The sequence below is a fragment of the Melozone crissalis genome, unplaced genomic scaffold, assembly GCF_028551555.1.
Source record: "Melozone crissalis strain CALT ecotype California unplaced genomic scaffold, PUWL_Pcris_2 ptg000005l_1, whole genome shotgun sequence".
In the NCBI taxonomy this organism is placed as follows: Eukaryota; Metazoa; Chordata; class Aves; order Passeriformes; family Passerellidae; genus Melozone; species Melozone crissalis.
Window position 1 is genome coordinate 9,907,415 of NW_026535783.1, and position 19,962 is coordinate 9,927,376.

The window sequence follows — 19,962 nt, forward strand, 5'->3', positions numbered from 1 at the left end:
CAAGATTTCAAGACCAAGGGACAAAGCTTCCCCCTTCACCTCTCCACAGCAGCTCTAGGGAATCTCTCTCCACTGCAAGATCTCCTTTGTCAGTCTACAGTGACAAGAGTTGGCTGCAGGAGGCATTTGCATGGGAACTCTCTCCAGATGGGGGAAAGAAGAAGAAGAAGCGGTGATTCCTGAGAAAAGAAAAAGGCAACGCTGTTTGGGAAGACACCAGCATGAGTTTCCCATAATTCTAGGCCAAAAATCTCTTGAATAAAGCAACATCCCTCAATGGGGCAGCACTTTGGCTTTGATAGGAATGCTGAAAAACTTCCTGCCCCTTTCTGCTGCTGTAGCTGACTCCAAATCACAAGAAATGTGCCAACTCTGCCAAAGAGAGGCAGACGTGGTGAGATAAAATGACCTAGTTGGCTGAAAAGGAGACCAAATGAATGTTTTCTAACCTCCCCCCTTTTTATCCTTTCCCCAGCCAAGCCAGAGCAATGTCCTTCCTCTCAGTCACTGATGGTGACCCAGGCATGGCATGCAGCGTGGGGACAGAGCCTGTCACTGCTCCCAGTGCCCTTGCCAAGGGCTTCCACTGCCCTGCTCTGCCATACCAGGCCCTGCCCTTCCCTTCCCTGCCCTGCAGAGGCCAGTCAGCCGTGGGACCTGCCCAGCCCGTGCTGTGCCCGCGGCCCCGGCTCTGCCACGCTCGTCCCCGCCAAGTCCGGCCCGCGCCGGGGCCGCGCTGCTGCTGCCCGCTGGGCTCAGCGTCAGCACCTTCCCTGCCAAGCCGAGGCACCTGGTGAACAGCCCCCATGTCCACTCCGTGCGCTGGGACAGCCGCGCCCAGGGGCTGCTCATTGACCTCTCCCTCTTCCAGCGGGCGCTGCTCAGCCTGCGTGATTCCTGCTGGGTGGCTCTGTACTCCTTCCAAGCCACGCAGTTCTGCAGCTTCGAGCTCCAGCTCCACTGCTACAGCTTCCACAGGGTACCGGGCTGGGTTGGCTCAGCTGTGCTGGGCAATGCCGGGGCCTGGCCCCACTACAGCATGGCCACCCCAACTTCCTTGTCCGCACCAAGCGCTGGAGTGCGACCAACAGGCAGCAGCAGGACAGGAAGGTCACAGCCGCTTCCAGCAGCTCCACAATGAGCAGGCAGTGCCCTCTTCCCCACCAGGCAGCCACCCAGAGCCGGAGAGACTAGTGGGACCTGCGGGCAGTGTGGGCTGTGGCTGTGGATGCTCCCCAGCGGGGCAGGAGTGGGCCCTGCCCGTGCTGAGGCTGCTCAGCGCAGCTGCCCCGGCTGGCACAGGGGCTGTCCTTGGGAAAGGCAGCAGTGCCGGCAGGGCCCGGGAGCTGTGCTGGCTCTGCCAGGCTGCCGGGGCTGTGGGACGGTCCCGCCGTGGCTGCGCTCCCCACAGCCTGGCCCGCTCGGCTGCAGCTGGCCCAACCGTGCGCCGTGGCTGGCACTGCTCCTTGCCCTGCCCTGGGATGCCTGGGGAGCTCTCCGTGACTGCGTGTGAGCCTAGGGCTTGGTCCTGGTCATGCCCAGCTGGAGGGAGCCCCCTGTCCCTCTGGGGAACTGCGGAAAAGACCTGCCAGTTGGCTTTCTGGCAGCTGCCTCCTGCCAAGGAACAACAGCAGGACAGTTTTCCCAGACAGTTGAACAAATAGGGGAGAGCTAAATGGACAAGGCATTGCTAGTTGAATAGCCCCATAATATATGGGGGTCTTTGTGTTCGGCTTTCTCGCCCTGTTTGGGATGTTGGGAGCTTTTGTTTTCCCTGACAGAAGTACAGTTGCTCAGTACCGCTTCACCTGAGGATTTAGAGCTGCCTCCAGGCTAAGTGCAGGTGCTCAGGACTCTGAGGTTTTCCTACCTTCTCCCAAGAAAGTGTTTGCCACATCTGGACTTCTTGGGGTTTCATTGGAGGAGCCAGGCACAAGCAAATTTCATCTCAACTGTGAGCTCTTCATTCCGCTTGGTCCCATGGACATTAAATGCCAACCTGAGCTAATTCTTTCTCTGGCTCCCATAGACCATCACAGCCCTTCCATGACCACTCCAGAGATAAGCAGTTGCACATCTTCACAGCAGCAGTTGCCAGCCCACAGCCCATCAGGTAGGGAAAGAGCTTCTACCCTTGCTTTCCAAGCAGCTCCTGGTAAATGACCCTTTCAAGTGTTTTCCTGCAGTGCTCTATCATGGGTACATCTCAAGTGAGAATCAGGTAGAAAGTGTCAAGGTGCCTAGGAAGAGGGTCCTTGAAAACAGAAAGATTCTCTTCCTGCTTTTCCTGTCCTTGCTACAGATTTGGAGGGTGTTCTGGGCATTTTCCAGACAGCCTCTCTGTAGGGGGACAAGGGCAAGGTGAAAGATATTGCCTAACAAGTGGTCAGTGTTAGGTGGACTCCCCTCTTTTTCTGAATGAAGCCAAACTAGGACCCTGATAGGATATTGCAGATATTTAAGACTGTCTGCCCTGTAAATCAAGCTGTGTCATTGAAATGAGCTCTGTGTGCCCCAGAAGAGTTGGAGCTGCAGAATACAGCCTCACCCTCAAGGATGGTTTTAGGAAAAACTCACAGTTTAATTTCAGCATGGGTGTCTGAAGATCTGGGCTCTTCCTGGCTGAATCCACTTTCTGTGTTCTTTTGTGATGAGAACCCAAATGTAGCCAAATCCCAAAACTGATGGGAAGATGCAAAAGACTGTGATTATAACGGGTTTTTGTGTGTATTTGTATCAGATTTACAATCCATGCTTTAATCTATGTACAGGTCAATTCGGATAAATATTTTTAAGAGGAAGAACTCACTCCTCCAATCCCCTGGGAACTCTGAATACATTTCTGGAATTGAGGTTGCTGTGTGCTTCCTGTGATGTTTGATCCAAGGCAGCACTAGAGCTCTGCATCCCAAAGACACATTGTGGAGCCTGACCAATGTGTTTGGATTCTTGCAGCCAGGCCAGACACTTCAGCCCCCAGCACTCCAGCTGCCAGTGCAGGTTCTGCAGCATGGACAGCCACAGCTGGCTGTGGAATACTCCTGGGAAAGAGGAATTGCCACCCCTGGATCTGGACATGGTGCTTGAGACACCGGAGGAGATGTTTTCTCCCTCTGCTCAGGTAACGGCATTCGACAGGGAAGAAAGTGGCTGGACTGGGAGCTTCTGAATGTTGTTGCATGGTGGAGGAGCAAAGGCTTCTTGAGTTCAGCTGTGAATGGATAAGGAAGGCTTTGCCTGGTAAAATAAGACTTCCTAAAGAAGAGGGAATGAAAATGTCATCCATGAGTAAGGATGGAAAGGCGTGAGCCTGTGTTGGCCAAGTTTGGGTGCTCCTTTTCCTGGGAAGAACCCTTCATGCAGGAGCATTTGTGGTGTGGAAGTGGAAGCTCTGCAGGTTCTAAGAGGCTTTGTTTGATGGGAAAGAAGAGAAGAGTGTTTGGAGAAGTGGCACTGAAGGCCAAGTGTCCCAGGCAGGGAGGGGCATGCCAGAGGTGCCTCTGTTGCAGCAGCAGATGTGGGCTGTGCCTCTTTTGGGTGGGAAGGCCAAGGCAAAGCAAGGGCTGGGCTGCAGCTGCTGCTGCTGTGTGAGCCCTGCCGTGCATGTAGGCGCTCCCAGAGCCGTGGCTGGGGCTGGGCTGCAGCTGCAGCTTTCTTGTCCTCTCAGTAAGCTGCTGCCTGCAGTCCAGTTTCCATCTGGGAAATCCTCAGCTGGGCAAACTGGCCAGTCTTGCTGTCCATGTTCAGAGCTCAATCCCCTTGCTCTTGGCCATCTCTGTGGGAAGAGATGTGTGTTCCCATGCTGTCCTTGCCAAGCTGCAGCCTGGATGAGACTGCTGTGCTCAGGGCTGTGGAGGGAGGAGCACATCCCTGTGCCAGGAGCTGCCAGGACTCCTCCTTAGCAGCCATTCCATGTTTTCAGTATCACCCCCATGTTCAACACTGTCAGCTTTGACAGCTTTTGGACTGTGTTTGAGAAGTCATATCTTTTTGACTGTTGAAGGCCTAAGGGGCCCAGAGTTCTTGTTAGGAACAAGAGATTATGAACTGTGAGCCACGGAGTTGTTGGACCAGGTGTTTTGTGTCAGTGGTGAGAAGGGTATCTTCCTTTCTCTTTCAAAGGGAATATTACTGTTGCCCCTGAGTCTTCAGGAGGGGAGCCTGTGGGCAGAGCAGCAGCAGAGGGAGCTTTACCTGGCACCGAGAGCTGCAGGAACAATTCCCAGGAGCGCGAGGAGCTTGGTAAGGACAGAGCCCCCACTGGTTTAGAGAGGGGTGAGATGGCTGCTCTGAGCCTGCCTCTGGCAGTGAGGGAGATGAGAAGGGTTGAGTTCCTGTCTGCAGGCTTGGTGCTTCCTGGTGCCTTGAGTTCAAATCCTGCACGGGCACAACCTGCCTGAGCCCTGCCCTCCACGCTTCTCCAGAGGCTCTGACACTGAGTCCTCTGCTGGGGCAAGAGAGCGGGGAATAAACCTGACCTTGTGGCAGTTGTGTCACCAAGCCAGGTGTCCCAGTTTTGTGCTGATGTCCATGGATAAATTTGCTGCAGGATGTCAGTGCTCTGGAGGCAACCGTGAGTGACTCTTGAAGCAAGAGAGGAAAAGTCCAGCAAAAGGTCAGTGTAGAAGTCTGAGCTTTTTGTCTCCAAGCATTAAATCCATGTAGTGGCACTCTGCTGATAGCTGTAGTGAGATACATTAAAAATACAAGCAGCAGAAGCTCTGAGGCCAAGGAAATCATTAGTCACAAATCCAGTACCTCAAGAAAAAACTGAAATTACCCCTTTAAATTAGAGAGAACTAAAGGAGACAGAGAGCACTTTGGGTCTGCATTCTTGAGCAAAACTGGTGCAGACTGCAGGCCTGGTAGGGAGCTCTTTCCCTCCCAGATGTGATAACCAGAATTCACTGCTTAGAATTTTTAAAATTTTAATACTAATAGGATAAAAAAAGACAATAAATGCAGCACTGGGGTGCTCCTGGCCAACAGCCAAAGAGCACCCGCTGTACAGAGACAGTGTTATCTTTATAGGGTTACATTGCTGAGATGCAAGCATATTCATGTGTGTCATGCTGTATTCAAACACTCTTGGGAACTTTCTGATGTTTTGGGAACTCATTTGTTTGACTTCTTCACACTCACTCAGGCTTACTGCATGACGTCCTGTGCATCAGATCAATATATTTTCTTTCTTCTTGTGTCTCCTTCCTGCTGTTTCACATCCTCTGATAAGGGTTTAGTATGTCCTCCTTAAATTTAACATGGTATTCTCTAATTGTCCTCTGGTGCTCTGGTTGGTGTCAGGGTTATTTTATCACTTGAGCAGGTTGGTCAGTGGATGGCCTTACACTGTTTTCACTTACACACAAGCCTTTTTTTCCCCCTTATGATTTGCTAGGATCTGTAACACAATACACTCATCACACAATTGTTTCCATAAGTGATACATAGATATTATATTCATTTCACTACTATTTCTATGAGCAGCACAGTGCACACTTAAGCTGATAGATTCTATTAGTTTAACAAGCAGATAAAAAAAGTTATAACTGGTGCTATTTCTAAATACTCATAATCACTAACAACATGCATAAACTAATACAGAAATGTGAAAGCCAATATTACCTGGTCATTTGTCACCCAGCTCTTCATCCCAGACCTGGTGGTTGTTTTGGAGGAGCTGTGGCTCACTGCAGAGGGCAGGTTGTGGATGGCAGGGAACGGTGCTAGTTCATAACTCAGCTCCCAGCACCTTCAGCTTCAGCCATTTCAGTGAGGACTGAGGTCTCTCTGTTAGCACAGAGAAAGAAGAAGGCTGGGCTTCTTTGTGGCAGCTGGCACTGTCTGTGTTTCAAGCTTTCGTGGGGGCCCTTTGCACTGAGAGGGCTTTGAGTTTATTGGGATACTTCAAAAGTTTTGAACACTTGGAAGGAGTCTGGCTCTTTGAAGAGCAGGCTTCCAATTATCAAGGTGTGAGTCTGCCTTTCCAGCCATCTTTTACAGTCTTTCAAAGAAGGACAGTTACTTCCAAACAGGACAGATGCACAGAGGCCAATATTGACCCAGTGTTCCCTTTGCTTCCCAGATTTCCATCTGATCTGCCTTGCCAGGAGGGCTGTCCTGCGTGGGAAGAAGGATCAGAGGGAGAGTCTGTGACCATCGGGCAGGTGGAATCCTTAAGTGTACACATAGATTTATAGATTTCTACAATTCTATTTCTATATCCATATAGTACAGATTTATAGCGGTGTGTTTGTATGCGCATGTATATATATCTATACAGGTAATTGATCCATATTGTTATAGATGGGACAGAATTAGTTACATTTCTAGATTTTGAGATTTACATTTATGTATTTATAGAGTTACATTTAGATGCTTGCATGTAGATGCTTGCATTTGGGTGCTTAGATATAGATTTAGAAATGTGCATAGCTTTTTAGTTAAAGGTATGTGGAAGTTTAGATGCATAGATTGAGCCGTGTAGGCCTAGGCTGCATTTTTAGCTCTTTTCCCCCTCAGCTGCCTTTTTCACCTCTTGCTTTTTACAGAATCACAGAATCACCAAATTTCTAGGTTGGAAGAGACCTTTAAGATCATGGAGTCCAACCCATGTTCTAACACCTCAACTACATCATGGCACCAACTGCCACATCCAGTCGTTTTTTAAACACACTTTTTTCCTCCCCCGGTACCCCCTGTGTCCCCTGTGTCTGTGCTGGGTCCGAGCTGGCGGCCGGGCCGAGCGGAGCAGCACTTCCAGCCCCTGCTGTCCCTGGAGCAGTGGGAGCTGCCGCTGCCCCAGGCACTGTTCCCTGAGGAGCTGCTGAAGGACGGTGAGACAGAGGGGGCTGAGGGGGCTGAGGGGGCGGTGGCGCCGAGGGGACCGTGACCCTGAGCTTCTGCTGGGGCTGAGGGCTGTGGGGCAGCCGAGGGCCATGGTGGCCCTGAGGTGACAGGGAAGTGGCACAGGCTGAGGGGGGGTGGGTCTAAGGGGACGGGATGGCTCAGAAGGGACTGAGGAGGGTGAGAGGACTGTGAGGGGCTGAAAAAACTGAAGGGGGCTGGGGCTTTACCGAGAGCATGGCGGGGCTGAGGGGATGGAGCAGGCCAGCAGGGATCACAGCAGGGACTGCAGCTCTGCCAGGCCTTGGAAGCAATTCCAGAGCCTCCACCTTTGCCACAACTGCAAGGAAGAACTTGAGGACAGCTGGAGACTGACGGGAGGCAGCAGGGAGGAGCTGAAGGCCAGCAGCAAGAGCAGCAAACGGGGACCTGCTGCTGCCAGCCTGCAGAGAGCCCGGCTGAGGCCACAGGCCCAGGGAGGCAGGCTGGGGTTGAGGCTGCCGTGGGCTGTGGCCGTGGGCGCTGCCCGGCGGGGCAGGAGCGGGCCCTGCCCGTGCTGGGGCTGCTCAGCGCAGCTGCCCCGGCTGGCACAGGGGCTGTCCTTGGGCAAGGCAGCTGTGCCGGCAGGGCCCGGGAGCTGTGCTGGCTCTGCCGGGCTGCCGGGGCTGCGGGGCGGTCCCGCCGCGGCTGCGCTCACCACAGCCTGGCCCGCTCGGCTGCTTTCTCTTTCCCACCCTCCTGGGGAGGCTCTGACATTTCCTCTTCCCTGATGGAAGTGCAGCAGCTGCCAAGGGAAACGTCCCCATACTCACTAAGTGTTCCCTTTGCTTGCCGGATGCCCCATCTGCTGTCACTGTCCAGGAGAGCTGCTCTGCAGGGCAGGAGGGGACCGAGGGAGAGGCTCTGAAGATGGGGCAGCTGGGATCCCTCTGCTTGGAGCTCTGTTTAAAGATACACGGACTTACATGTGGGCAGAGATTATTATATGGATATATACATATGTAGCCTGCTATTTGTACAGGCATATTTCTAGATGTCATTATATTTATGTATGTATGCTATGTATAGATTTATATATGTTTGTTATTACACATATGTGTGTATATGTATCTAAGTGTACATATATACACATATATGTAATAACAAACATATATAAACATATACATAGCATATGGAAGTTGATATATCTGTCTTTAGTTCTATTTCCTATGTATACGGTTTTGTTGCTATGTCTCTTGATGCAGTCATAGATATATGGCCCTTTAAATAGGTACATTGGTATTTGTATAGGTATACATGCCTATTCTTATGTTTTTATATGTATATTGATCCATTTCTATGTGTAATTATTTTTACCTATGTATCCAGATGTATAGTTGTTTATTTGTATTGATGCATTTGTGTGGATATTTAGTTTGGCATAGTGATATTTGTATATTTCTAGATAGGTTTGTGTTATATATGTATTTATATATTTTTTTTCTGTATATATATATTTAGTACTATTTTAACATGCATGGAGTGGGATAGTTGTATAATTCTATCTATAGAGGTTTTGGTACAAGGTTACTTGGGGAGGGAATGCATATTTTTGTATTTCTATATGGGCTGTATACTTGTAGTAATATGCAATAAATTAAGTTGTTAAACACCTAATTGATCTTTGCGTTTAGTGAGTTGTAGAGGTTGGCAATAAATTAGGTTTTGTTAACTGAAGTTGTTGTTTGTATAATTTAACATGGACTGGTTGTAATAATGTAATAAATTCCTGGTTTCAACCTAAATTGAGATTTCTATAGAGCTATAGTTCTATAGTTCTCAATTTCTATATAGAAATTGAGATTTCTATTTTGTCAGCATGGGTGTAGCAATTTGTAAAAAAATGACATTTTTCAACTGAAATCGATTCTTGTGAGTTGTAGCCACACCTCTCTTCACAGAGAGCAGCAGCTACAGTGTGTATTTGTCGATCAGCAGTGTGGCTGTAGCAGTCTGCAAGAAATATCATTTGTCAACTGAGGTGGGTGTTCTGTGATTTGTGCTACCCAAAGCCATGGGCAGATGTAAATGCTGGAGCATTTTGGCCATGAAAATCTCCAGCCATGCCCAGCACATGCCCCACTTGCACTCAGGCTGGGCAAGGGAAGCGCAGATTTGGGATGGCAGCAGAGCCCCACATTGGCTCAGAACTCACTGCAAAGGCCTGCTGAGAAAACTCCGGGACTCCACTGAGGCCTGCTGAGAAAAGTCTGGGAGCACAGAACTCCTGCTCTGTGGATATGCAGATAATTTAGTCCATGTTTGGTTCTTTACATACATACACACACACAGATATATGTAGGCAGCACTTAGTAACTTGTTACATACTCGTGGGATTGTGGGAACTGAAATGGATTCTTCTCTGTTTATATGTAGGGTCAGCAGAGTTGTGCCATTCTGTAGCCATCCTGTAACAGCGGTCGCTCTGTCTAAGCAGCGCAATTGTAGCAATCTGTAATAAAGTTCCCTTTTAAACTGACATTGGCTTTGGGGCACTTCTCATTTTCATGACGAGTGACCACACCAATGTTTGTCCCTATTTCTTCACTGATCCTGAAGCTCTGATGAGTGTATGACAAGCCGTGGCACCCAATTGCTCACAGGTCTGTCCAGCTGTGGGTAATAAACATGTCTTCTCTGTGAAACATCCTTCTGAGGTTATTTGTCTAAGAGTTGTGGTCTATCTCTAGAACCCCTTCAGGCAGCACCCTCTCTGGGGGGGAGAGGGGAAAAATGTATGGGGATTATGGCATTTATTCTCCTTCAACACGTATTTTCACTAAGCTATAGCCTAAACTCAGTAAGGAAAAAGATAGATTTTCTTTAATCATGCAGTGTAGAATAAATGGTGTGGGAATAGGCACAAACCAAGCTGCAGGAGCAGCTTGTTCTTGGTCTTAACAGAACATTGTGTACAGGAAAGCACCACAATCTTAATGATTCACCTCTTAGGTAAAGACACAATGGTCCACCATGTAAACCTACCTGGGGATGGAAACAACAAACGTCCCTGGGCTGGGGCAGAAGCCTGGGAGTCGAACACTTGGAAAAAGAGACCTGGCAAAGCCAGCCCAAGGCGCAGGCACGCATTTGGCTGCAGGCAAGAGGGAGCTTGTACTGCCAGCAGGGGAAGGGACTCCAGGCAGAAGAACTGGCCAGCGGCAGTGAGCAGCTCCTGCTGTCAGGACTCGCAGGACGCAGCAGCAGCGGGCACATCGCGGATGGACACCAGAGCTGCTCCTGAGCCGCCAAGGTGAGGCCTCCTGGGGCTGCAGTCACAGTGCAGTCACCTGTCCTGCAGGCTCTCTTTGGCTTCTTGAGCTCCAACCACTGCAGGAAGCAAACCTGAGCATAAATCATAGAAATTATAAGATGTCAGGACTAGCTGGCCCACTGCAAATACTGGATTTTTAATTTCTTAGACTGTCTCTGCATTTAGTACCATCTGTGTTTCAAAAGGACGTGCTCAGCATTTAGAAGCATGCATTCTCTCCTTTAGCAGATATATATATATATGTATAGATATATAGATATATAGATATATAGATATATAGATATATATATATATACACACACATATATTTTTTAATTTTATATGTTTGTAACATCCATCTGTGTGAAGAAAGGGCAAACTTAAGAAAGTGTAGTTGTTTTACAACAGCATGCTTCCATAGAAATATATTTCAAATTATTTTCTAAGGTACCTGATAGTGGAGCCCTGGAAAAAGGTAAAGATAGAATCTAAAATGTTAGGCTTTGTGCTTTCCCAGATCAACTGCACCTGCATAAGCAGTATGATAAATTATATAATTGTTAGATGTGATGATTGTTTAGTAATTAAATGTAATTATTATATAACCATAAGAAGAATAGTGAGAAACTATGTTGGAAATTCAGAGAGGGGCTAAATTTATGTATACAATAGAACAATATAAGTTTAATAATTAACGTGAAAGTTATGTAACAATAGAGTATAAAACATGATCATTTCGGATGTATGGTCGGAGTCAGATTTGGGTTGAATATACCCCGATTCCCAGGGCTCTTAATAAAAAGCACCGCATATAATCCCCCGTGATTATATGTTTCTGAAAGCTAACATACCTATAGTATACAGACACTTTGATGAAACTAGTAAGGATGAGATTTGCAGGGCTGTATTTTGGATTAAAATCTTATCCAACTTCTATTTAATTCTGTGCAGTATTTCCATTAAATCTGATTAACGCCCAGGAATAAAAATGAAGATTTCTCTTTTGTTCTCTTTTTTTCTGGGAAACAAGGCATGTATCTACTTTTGATTTTTATTTTAAAGACAGTAAACCATTGGACTAATTGATACCTTGGAACATCTTTATCATTTACAAGTACTCAAGGCTCTCAGGAACAGAAAGGTTAAAGGAAGGGAAGAGAGGAAAACATTTAAAGCAATGACCTGAGAATTATTTTACATCACTTTGTAAACTTGGTTAATTACACTATTATCTAAAAATAATGTATATATGTACTTGGTATGAAGTATTAGCTGAATAAATGCTATACAGAAGCAAGTTCTCATTTATCTTTTTGCTATCCTCGTCTTCTCTTCTTTCTTAGTAAAATCAGGAAGAAAAACATTGCTGTTCTTTGAAAAATGAACCAGTTAAAATATTGACAAGTCTAAAGTTTGATTTAGGAATGTACAAACAATAAATTTAATTGTCGTCAAAGAAAAACAAAATTGTCATATTATCTCTGGTAAACATCTGACATTGTTAACAGTAGGGTTGCACAAAGTGAAATAAACAGGGCCAGGAGACTTCTTCTCCTTTTTAATGCCTTTATTAAAAGTGATCAGCTCAGGATTGGGCGGCTCGACGGGTCTGCAGCGTCCCGTCGTCTCCCCGGGCGACACAGAGGAGGAGGATATGCGCAGCTTTGTCCACCAGGGGCAGAGCTGGGGATCAGATCCTCGTGGGAGCCTTTAGGGCCTGCTGATCCCTTCCAGTTGTTGCCCCTCCCAGCCAGTCGGCCTGGTCTCACCGCCGGGGTCGACTCCCATGGTCAGGGCGAGAGGCTCCGAAGGTGTTCTGCATCTCTGAAGGCTCAGCACTCGGCTCCTCACGTCCAGACATCACTCCAGTCTCTCAACTCTTATTTGGCTCGTTGTTTTAGGGGTTTCTCCGTGGGTTTGGAGTCGGGGGTCCCACAAAGCATTCTGGTCCTTGGAGTCACTTTGCATAACCTCCCTCACCTTCTCAGGTGTCTTCTCCTCACTGTTCAGGAAGGTTCCCACCCTTCACTGTGTCAGAGAAGGGCCATTACCTCGCCCTAGCCAGGGCTTTTACTAATATAAAAACAACCATTAACGACAACGACCCGTAATTACCATAACACAGGCAGCAGCCCAGCAGTAGTGGTAACTTTTTTTCTCACAGAAAAAAATCAACTGAATTTTTGTTCATAACACAAAGTATCTCCTGAATACAGTAAAGAACCTAATATGAAGGTCTCATAAATGATGGAGACAAGAGACACTGACCCTTGAAGATTCAAAGAATCATTTGATAACAATAAAAAGAGCTTATCTAGCTCATCTTAGTTATACTTGAAATGTATTTTATATGGATTAGATTTATAGTGTTTGAAAACTCATCTGTCGCAGACATTTTTTCACAGAAATCCTGTCTTTGGGACTTGTTTGTTTTCTGGGAAGCAAGGGCCCCCAGAAAGAGAATGTAAACAATTGTTATCAGCTGCTGTGAAATGCAATAGGATGCACCTGTGATTGGTTCATGTTCCCATGTTTATAATTAGGGCCAACCACAGGAGCAAGCTGGGGACAGAGTCCCTGGACACAACTTTGTTAGATTTTCTTTCTCTCTGTTCTTAGCTTAGGCAGCCTCTTCAACTTCTCTCTTTATTCTTTTTAGTATAGTTATAATGTATTATATATCCTATATCAATAAATCCAGCCTTCTGATCAAGAAACAAGATTCTCGTCATTCTCTCACCCCCAGTGACCCACTCAGGACGCTGTAATACTCATCACTTCTTTTATGTTGCTGAATAATTAATGCTGATTATTTTAATCACAGCCTACAGATTTAAAAGACAAACACATAGCTACAGCTTGCAGAATGGAACCAGTATCACTTGATTTGTCAGTGAAGTATCAGAAAGTGTTGTAAATGACATAGACTGCCACCATGAGGTATTCCCAGGAGCTGTTCAACATTGCAAGTAAACAGAAATTTAAGTAAACTGAAATCCTCATAGGTCCGATTTGCAGTCCATCAGCAAATTTGCTGAGAGCAAATCAAATTCCTGAATTGCCATGGCTATAAAGGAGGAAATGGGCCAGTAGAAAAAAGCTGATTAACAAATACTGTAAGAAATCATGAAATTACAATTAAACAACATGATGCAGAATTGTACACACAAGAGGCCACTATCATCATATCCTGTTTAGAAAGACAGAAAAATTCAGTCAATTATATAGTTAAATGTGGATATTCTTAGTTCAGTCGAAGAAAGAACAGACATAATTTCTCCCAAGCCAAGCCTGGGAAACTTAGAGGAAAGAATTAAAACAATGATTATTTCTCTTTCTGTAAGCATTGTTTATAGATATGGTTCTAAAGAGTGTGCTATTCATAGTTCACCAATATTGGGAGAGAAGATTCCTGAAGGCAAGTCAGGTCTTAGGTGCACCATTGTTTATATAAGAACTGTAGATTTCTAAAACCCAAGTGCCTTTTCATGCCTTCTGATGATGGAGTCTCTGTATCACCTTTGCCTGTCTCCCATACCCCTTCAGTGAAAGACGTTTTCCTTTCCTCTCCCAAATTTACCGCAGCTTTTTGAGAAAATTGACTGATGTAGCTTCTGCTGCTGCTGCTGGTGCTTTTGTCTGCAGGTGAGAGCAGGTGACTTGAACCAAGGATGGAGTCCACTGTAAAGACCCCAGTTTTTGCCAAGCCAAGGAAATCAATCACAATTGGGCTACTGGTGCTGAGCACTAGGTTTTTTCCCCTAGTTTTTGGAAAGCTATGACCTTAAGAAACCCAACAGATTTTCCTCCAGGAGGATACCAGCAGTAGCATGATGCCAATTTTTCCCACTTCTTTTGTGTGTCTGTGGTGCTTTGAAGAGTTCCTCTGTGCCCAACAGGAATGAAAGGACACATGGTAGTGTGATTTGAGAGCTCTGTGCGGTGCCTTGACACATGAGTGTTCATGACAAGCCGGACACCCCACTCGTGGCTCTGTCGAGTTAAATTCATCCCAATTCTGTGCAAACAGCAGCCCCGAGATGCTGAGAAGAGAAAGCACAGTGGGTGGGTGTGCATGCACACACTCGGGGCTGACTGCTGTGTGGGCAGAAGGTTTTGGACTGCTGTACATCTTCACTCTCCCAAACTGGAGGAATTTATCAAATCTATATGAAATGAAAATATATCAAAATGAACGAAATAATGCATATTCATTTATCATAGATGTAATTTACATCAATAGACTATTGCTGGCCAGGGGTCTGTGTCCACATCCGGAACGGGACAGGACTGCCGAGGAACGCGCCTTGAGCTGTTTGTTTTCCAGCATCAGTCTCATTCCATGGTTATGACAATGGGAAGATGCCAGCAGCTCTTGTCCCCAGCAGCAGACAAAGAACTTAATGTTATAACTTACTTCAAAAGTTTTTTGACCAATCACACAAAGCAAAAGCATATTGACAGTAGTTCTATCCAACCACTACAAGCACATATCCCTTTTGTTAAAACAATGCTTGCTTATTTCTGTGACGGTTCCAGTTGTTGGTTTCTCTGGGTCTGGATTGAAGGCACTTGAGACAGTAGCTCATGTTCGCACTCAGGTGTTTATTATTTCTTATCAGTAAAACAGTCTCACTACTGTGAGTTTGGCAGCTTTTCTTCAGAAGGCAAAAATGGCTAACAATCTCTTGTTATAAAGTCTTTTAAGACTAAGCTATCCAATTAAGAACTGACGCCTAGATTATTTTCCCTTTCAACCCAATAACTGATCCCAAAGTCCTTGCAATGTGGACTTTTCTGCCCCCAATTACAAAATGCCACCCAAATCCATGAAGAAGAAGGAAGAAGAAGCATGAAGAAGAAACCCAGGATGAAACCCTGTGCCCTCCATCTTGCTTCCATCCACAACATCCTAAAAATCCCAAATCTAAATTTCTCACCAAGTGACACACCTAGACTGCTCTCTAGAATCTATTCCACACTTTTGTTGATTCTAGTCTATCTTGAAGTCTAGGCAACTTTCTCCATGAATGAGGGTCAAAGTCAGTGCTCCTCTGGGGATCAGGGCACCCCAGAGCAGACAGAGAAATATTGCAGGTGCCCTGGGTTTCCACATCTTTGAATACAATACCTCCTTGTAAGCCTTAAAACACAATGCGCAGAGCTCCATTATTAACCTTAGAATTCCTCATAACTTGCTAGATATACTTTTCTGAAACTTAAGGAATTATTCTAGCCAAGCGTTAATACACCAACCATTGTTTTATTTGTCATTTCTTTTCTACTTTTTATATAGTTTTCTGCTGACAAATCTGATGGCTACTGCTTTGTGGGAATCCACAAAACTAGAGGATTTTGGGAAAGCTGCAAAAGGCAGGCCTTAGATGCAGTAGAACTGTGATTAGAGCTAAGCGGCAGCCATGAGATAGGTCAGCAGAAAAATTATTTAAACTGTAGAAAAACAAGGACAAACATTGGTCTGTACATTAATGCTTGTCTAGAATAACTCTCTAAGCTACTGAAAAGTTTATCTAGCAAGATATTAGGAAGGTTGAAGCTTAATAATAGAGCTCTGTGCATTGCGTTTTAAGGCTTACAAGTAAGTGTTGTATTCGAAATAAGCAAGCATTGTTTTAACCAAAAGTATGTGTGCTTATGGTGATTGGATAGAACTACTGTCAGTATGCTTTTGCTTTGTGTGATTGGTCAAGAAACTTATAAAGTAAGTTGTAACATGAAATTCTTTGTCTGCTGCCTGGGATGGGAGCCGATGGCATCTTCCCATTGCAATAATCATGTAATGGGACTGATGCTGAAAAATAAAACAGCTCAAGGCACATTCCACAGCAGTCCCCTTCTGTTTGTGATTTGTAAATAGTGCCCTGCCGGCGACACTGCTTAGCTCTACTCACAGTTCAGCTGTCTCTGAGGCCTGCCTTTTGCAGCTTTCCCAAAACTCTCTGATTTGACGATTCCCACAGAGAGGAATTCTGTTTTCTGACTGTTTCTGTTGCCTTGTTTTGTTTTTGTTGCCCTGAGTTTCCTGAGAGGAAGAAACCCCAGGGACAGAAAGCACAATTTCTAGAGCACTGGCAGGGCAAAATTCCCAGCAAGATGAAGCAACCAGAACAAATGGATGAGCGTTTTTCTGGGCCAGGTTTACTTGTGATGGCAAGATCCTGCACATGAAGATGGAGGTGCAGATTGTCCTGTAGATGCTTATTCTACATCTTTCTAGGAATTAGAGGAATCCCGATGGAGCCTGTGAAGCACTTGAGCTTGGAATGTCACGCTTCACTGTTTTTTATTGTTTTGGGTTTTATTTGTGAGCAGCATCCATTTGTATTATCAGCTGAGCCTGCTTCATTCCTGGTGCCATTCATAATTTCAGAGAAGAGGAGGAAGGAGACGTTAACACTGTGATAATGACATCAGGACCATTTACTCCATAACTAGCTTAGAGTACAACTGTAGAGTAGGATTGTAAATCAATAAATCGTCAGAAACTTCAACTCATCTGGAAGATTCCATTATTTTTCACCCTGCGAATAAGCTCAGCATTTCCCTCTGAGTTATCAGCTGTCTCTGAAAAGTGTAAAGTGACATTTATGGCTTCTTTGTTTTGCCTTGAAAGTGGGGAAGGATCTTTTTCATTCATCCTCCCCAGAGCACACGGCCCTTGGAATAGGATCCAGTGGCAGGTTTTTGCCTAGCTGTGATATTTCTAGCTGAGGCAGAAAGGGCAATGGCATTTGCAGGAAAAGGCAAAGGAAGAATGGGGCAGCCCAAACACCCTGCGTGGATTCAGGCATTGTGTTGCAGACATTTTTTCACAGAAATCCTTTCTTTCAGATTTCTGCATTTTCTGGGAGGCCAGAGGCCCCAGACGATGAATGTAAACAGTTGTTATCAGCTGCTGTGGAATGTAACAGGGACACCTTGATTGGCTCATGTTTGTATGTTTATAATTGAGGGCCAATCACAAGAGCAAGCCAGGGGACCGAGTCCCTGGGCACAACTTTGTTTTAGATTCTTTCTTTTCTATTCTTGGCTTAGCAAGCATCTGCAACTTCTCTCTTTATTCTATTTAGTATAGTCATAATGTATTTTATATCATATATCAATAAATCCAGCCTTCTGATCAAGAAACAAGATTCATCATCTCTCTCACCAGCAGTGACCCCACTCAGGCGCTGCAACATCTGGTGACCCCTCGTGTCAGAGCAAAAATTAATTTGATAAGACCAGAGGAGCAAAATTGCTGCACTGGGTAAAAATCCTGTATGTGTAGCATTTGATGGTTGCTTTGAAGTGACCACAAAAGTGGACTCAAGCCAGGAGCTGAAGAACTGAAGATCCTGATTTGGACAGAGTTCACAGCCAAGGCTGACCACAAAGAGAACCTTCTTCTGGAAAACCTTCAGGAAAGATGATGGAAAAGAGCAGCAGACCTGTGGAGCTGGCCAGAGCAAGCTGGACTCTTTCAAAAGGTACTGTGGGCTTTTCTATCCCTGATGAACCAGCCCTTCGTAGCGTGTGGCTGTTTGTATGGCAGACACATGCCTTGCCAGAAGAGATTCAATTCTCCCCTTCAGAGGATAAACTTATAGCCCTCTGGAACCACTGGTCTAGAGAAGATGGTTGCTTTTTGTCAGAAACAGATCTCTATAAATTCTTTAGATGGGCAAAGCTTTTTGGGTTCTTTACTGATGTCCTGTACGCTTTAGATGCTTTTGTCTGGGAGTGCATGGACTCCATTTTCCAGTTCGTCTGGAGCCAGGGACGTGTCCTGCCTTCTATCTACCCAGCATTTATACAGCTTTTCCCACTTCTGAAACGCAGAGCAGCTTGTTTTCAATGGATTTCTAACTGTTATGGCCAGGCACCGTTTCCCCCCCCCTTGGCAGAAGACCCGGTGGGTGATGACTTTGGGCTTTTCCCCCCGCCCTGCTTCGCGGCGGGGGGGGCTGAAACTTCGCTGGGCGAAGAAGTTTTTTTTACTCTTGCTCCGGAGCATACTCAGATGGAGTTTCCTCCTTTCCCCCCTTCTCTCTCTCCGGGGGGATGGGAGTGGCCGCTCAAGCCAGCGCCGGCCTCTCAGACTCCGCCTTCAGACATGGGGGCGGCACCGGTCTCTGAGGTTTCTCCGGTCCTTCCAGAGCCGTCACTCCAGGAGATCCCGTCTCCGCCTCTCCAGGCTGTCCTGCCCGCGGTTTCACCGGCCTCCCCGCCCCCTGAGCTGTTGCTAAGCAACGACGAGGATGCGTCTCCAGCTTCCGGCTCAGCGTCGGAGGAGGCAGAAGAGACAGCACTTCCTGTGCTTGAGCTGTTGCTAAGCAACAGCGATGCTCCGCCGCTTCTCCCGGCTCCGCTGCTGCCTGTGCCGTGCCTGCCGCCGCTTTCAGAGTCAAGGGACGCAGCAACAGCGTGTTCCCGCGCATCCCCGCCGCCTCAAGGCGAGACAGTTCCTGTTCAGGATGGGGCTGAAAACGGCGCTGAACCTGCGGGACCCTCGGAGCAGCCCGTGGCTGATCCCACTCTCAGCGCGGTTCCCTCCCCAGTTCCGGCCCCCCCCTCGCCGCTCGGACTGGCCGCTCCAGCGGCTCTGGCGTTGTCGCAGGCTCTGTCCTCCGTGTCGGCGTCAGAGACTGCCATGGCACCGGCGGCTGGTTCGAGCCCGGACCGTCCCGGACCGGCTGCCCCAGCAGCTACCCCGGCCGGGGGTCTCTCCTTCAGTGGAGCGGGGGCTGCCCGCCAGCTGACTCTTGCGGCAGCCCGGCTGCCGGCTTTCAAGCTCGGCGGTTTGGGGGGTGGTGTTTCGGTTGCTGTCCCATGGAGGCTGCCGCCTCTCCTGCGTCCTAGTGGCATGGGGGGGCAGGTGCATCCCGAGAGCCCTGCCTCTGATCCCCAGCCCGAAGGGGATGGGGATGGTGATGCCACGGGGCGGATGAGAGACAAACCCGATGCAGTGCAGGGGAAGATGGCACAGCTGGAGGAGACCATAGCTGGTTTGCTGTGGGAAACAAACATCTCCAGACCCCAGATGGGATTGCTGGGGAAGGCTTCTATTTCCTCACTGCTGGCATGCCTCAGTGGTTTTGGGGAAAGGAAGCGTCTCACTACCCGTGCTGCCATTGTGCTGGCAGCAGGGTTCAGGCCTGCGGGAATGCAGAGCCTCTGTCATGGGTTTGGCCTGGGCCATTGGGCTGAGAAAGTTTCTGGGCCAGGGCCAGCATTTGGCCTCTTGATGTTTCTGGGGATTGAGGTTCCTCCTACTGGACCTGGTCCCCCTTTGTGAGCCAGTTTTGGGGTTCCTGGTCCAGCATGGGCCAGGGCCCCCAGGGCCTTTCCTTCTCTGGCACTGCTCTGCTCGGCTTCTGCTCTTTTGCTCTTCAATCAAAAAAAAAAAAAAAAAAAAAAAAAAAAAAAAAAAAAAAAAAAAATTTAAATTAAATAAAAAAGATTGAAAATAGCGGGCAGCAGCTCTGAAGCATTGAAGGGCCAGAAAGGACATTCCACAAACTGTTTAAAATTGTGTTATGACTGTCAATGGTTTTTTGATAACTATTGATGGGATTCCTTTTGCAGCAAGTTGTTTTCAGGACCAAAAAGGACTCTCAGATATTCCAAGGTAAACAACTTCGACTCTTGGACTGTTCCTGAAACTCAGCTGCATGGACTCAAATTCTCTTTGCATTGTATTTTGCATTTTTCTTATATTGTAGTATTGTTTTAGTGATTTGTTAGTTATTGTATATTCTACAGGTGAAGAAATTTCCTGTTCATTCCACATCAGCATTTTTCTTTTATTTTATACAATTTAG

The 19,962-nt window shown here is 46.9% G+C and overlaps 1 protein-coding gene across 1 annotated transcript in view; it reads left to right on the top strand.

The window, feature by feature from the left end:
• LOC128942958 (uncharacterized) overlaps nt 1–19,962 on the top strand; it is a 64,459-nt gene that overhangs the window by 2,551 nt on the left and 41,946 nt on the right. The window contains exon 2 of the mRNA XM_054285698.1: nt 638–979. Coding sequence (XP_054141673.1) covers nt 638–979 — 342 coding nt within the window. The remainder of the gene's footprint in view (nt 1–637; nt 980–19,962) is intronic.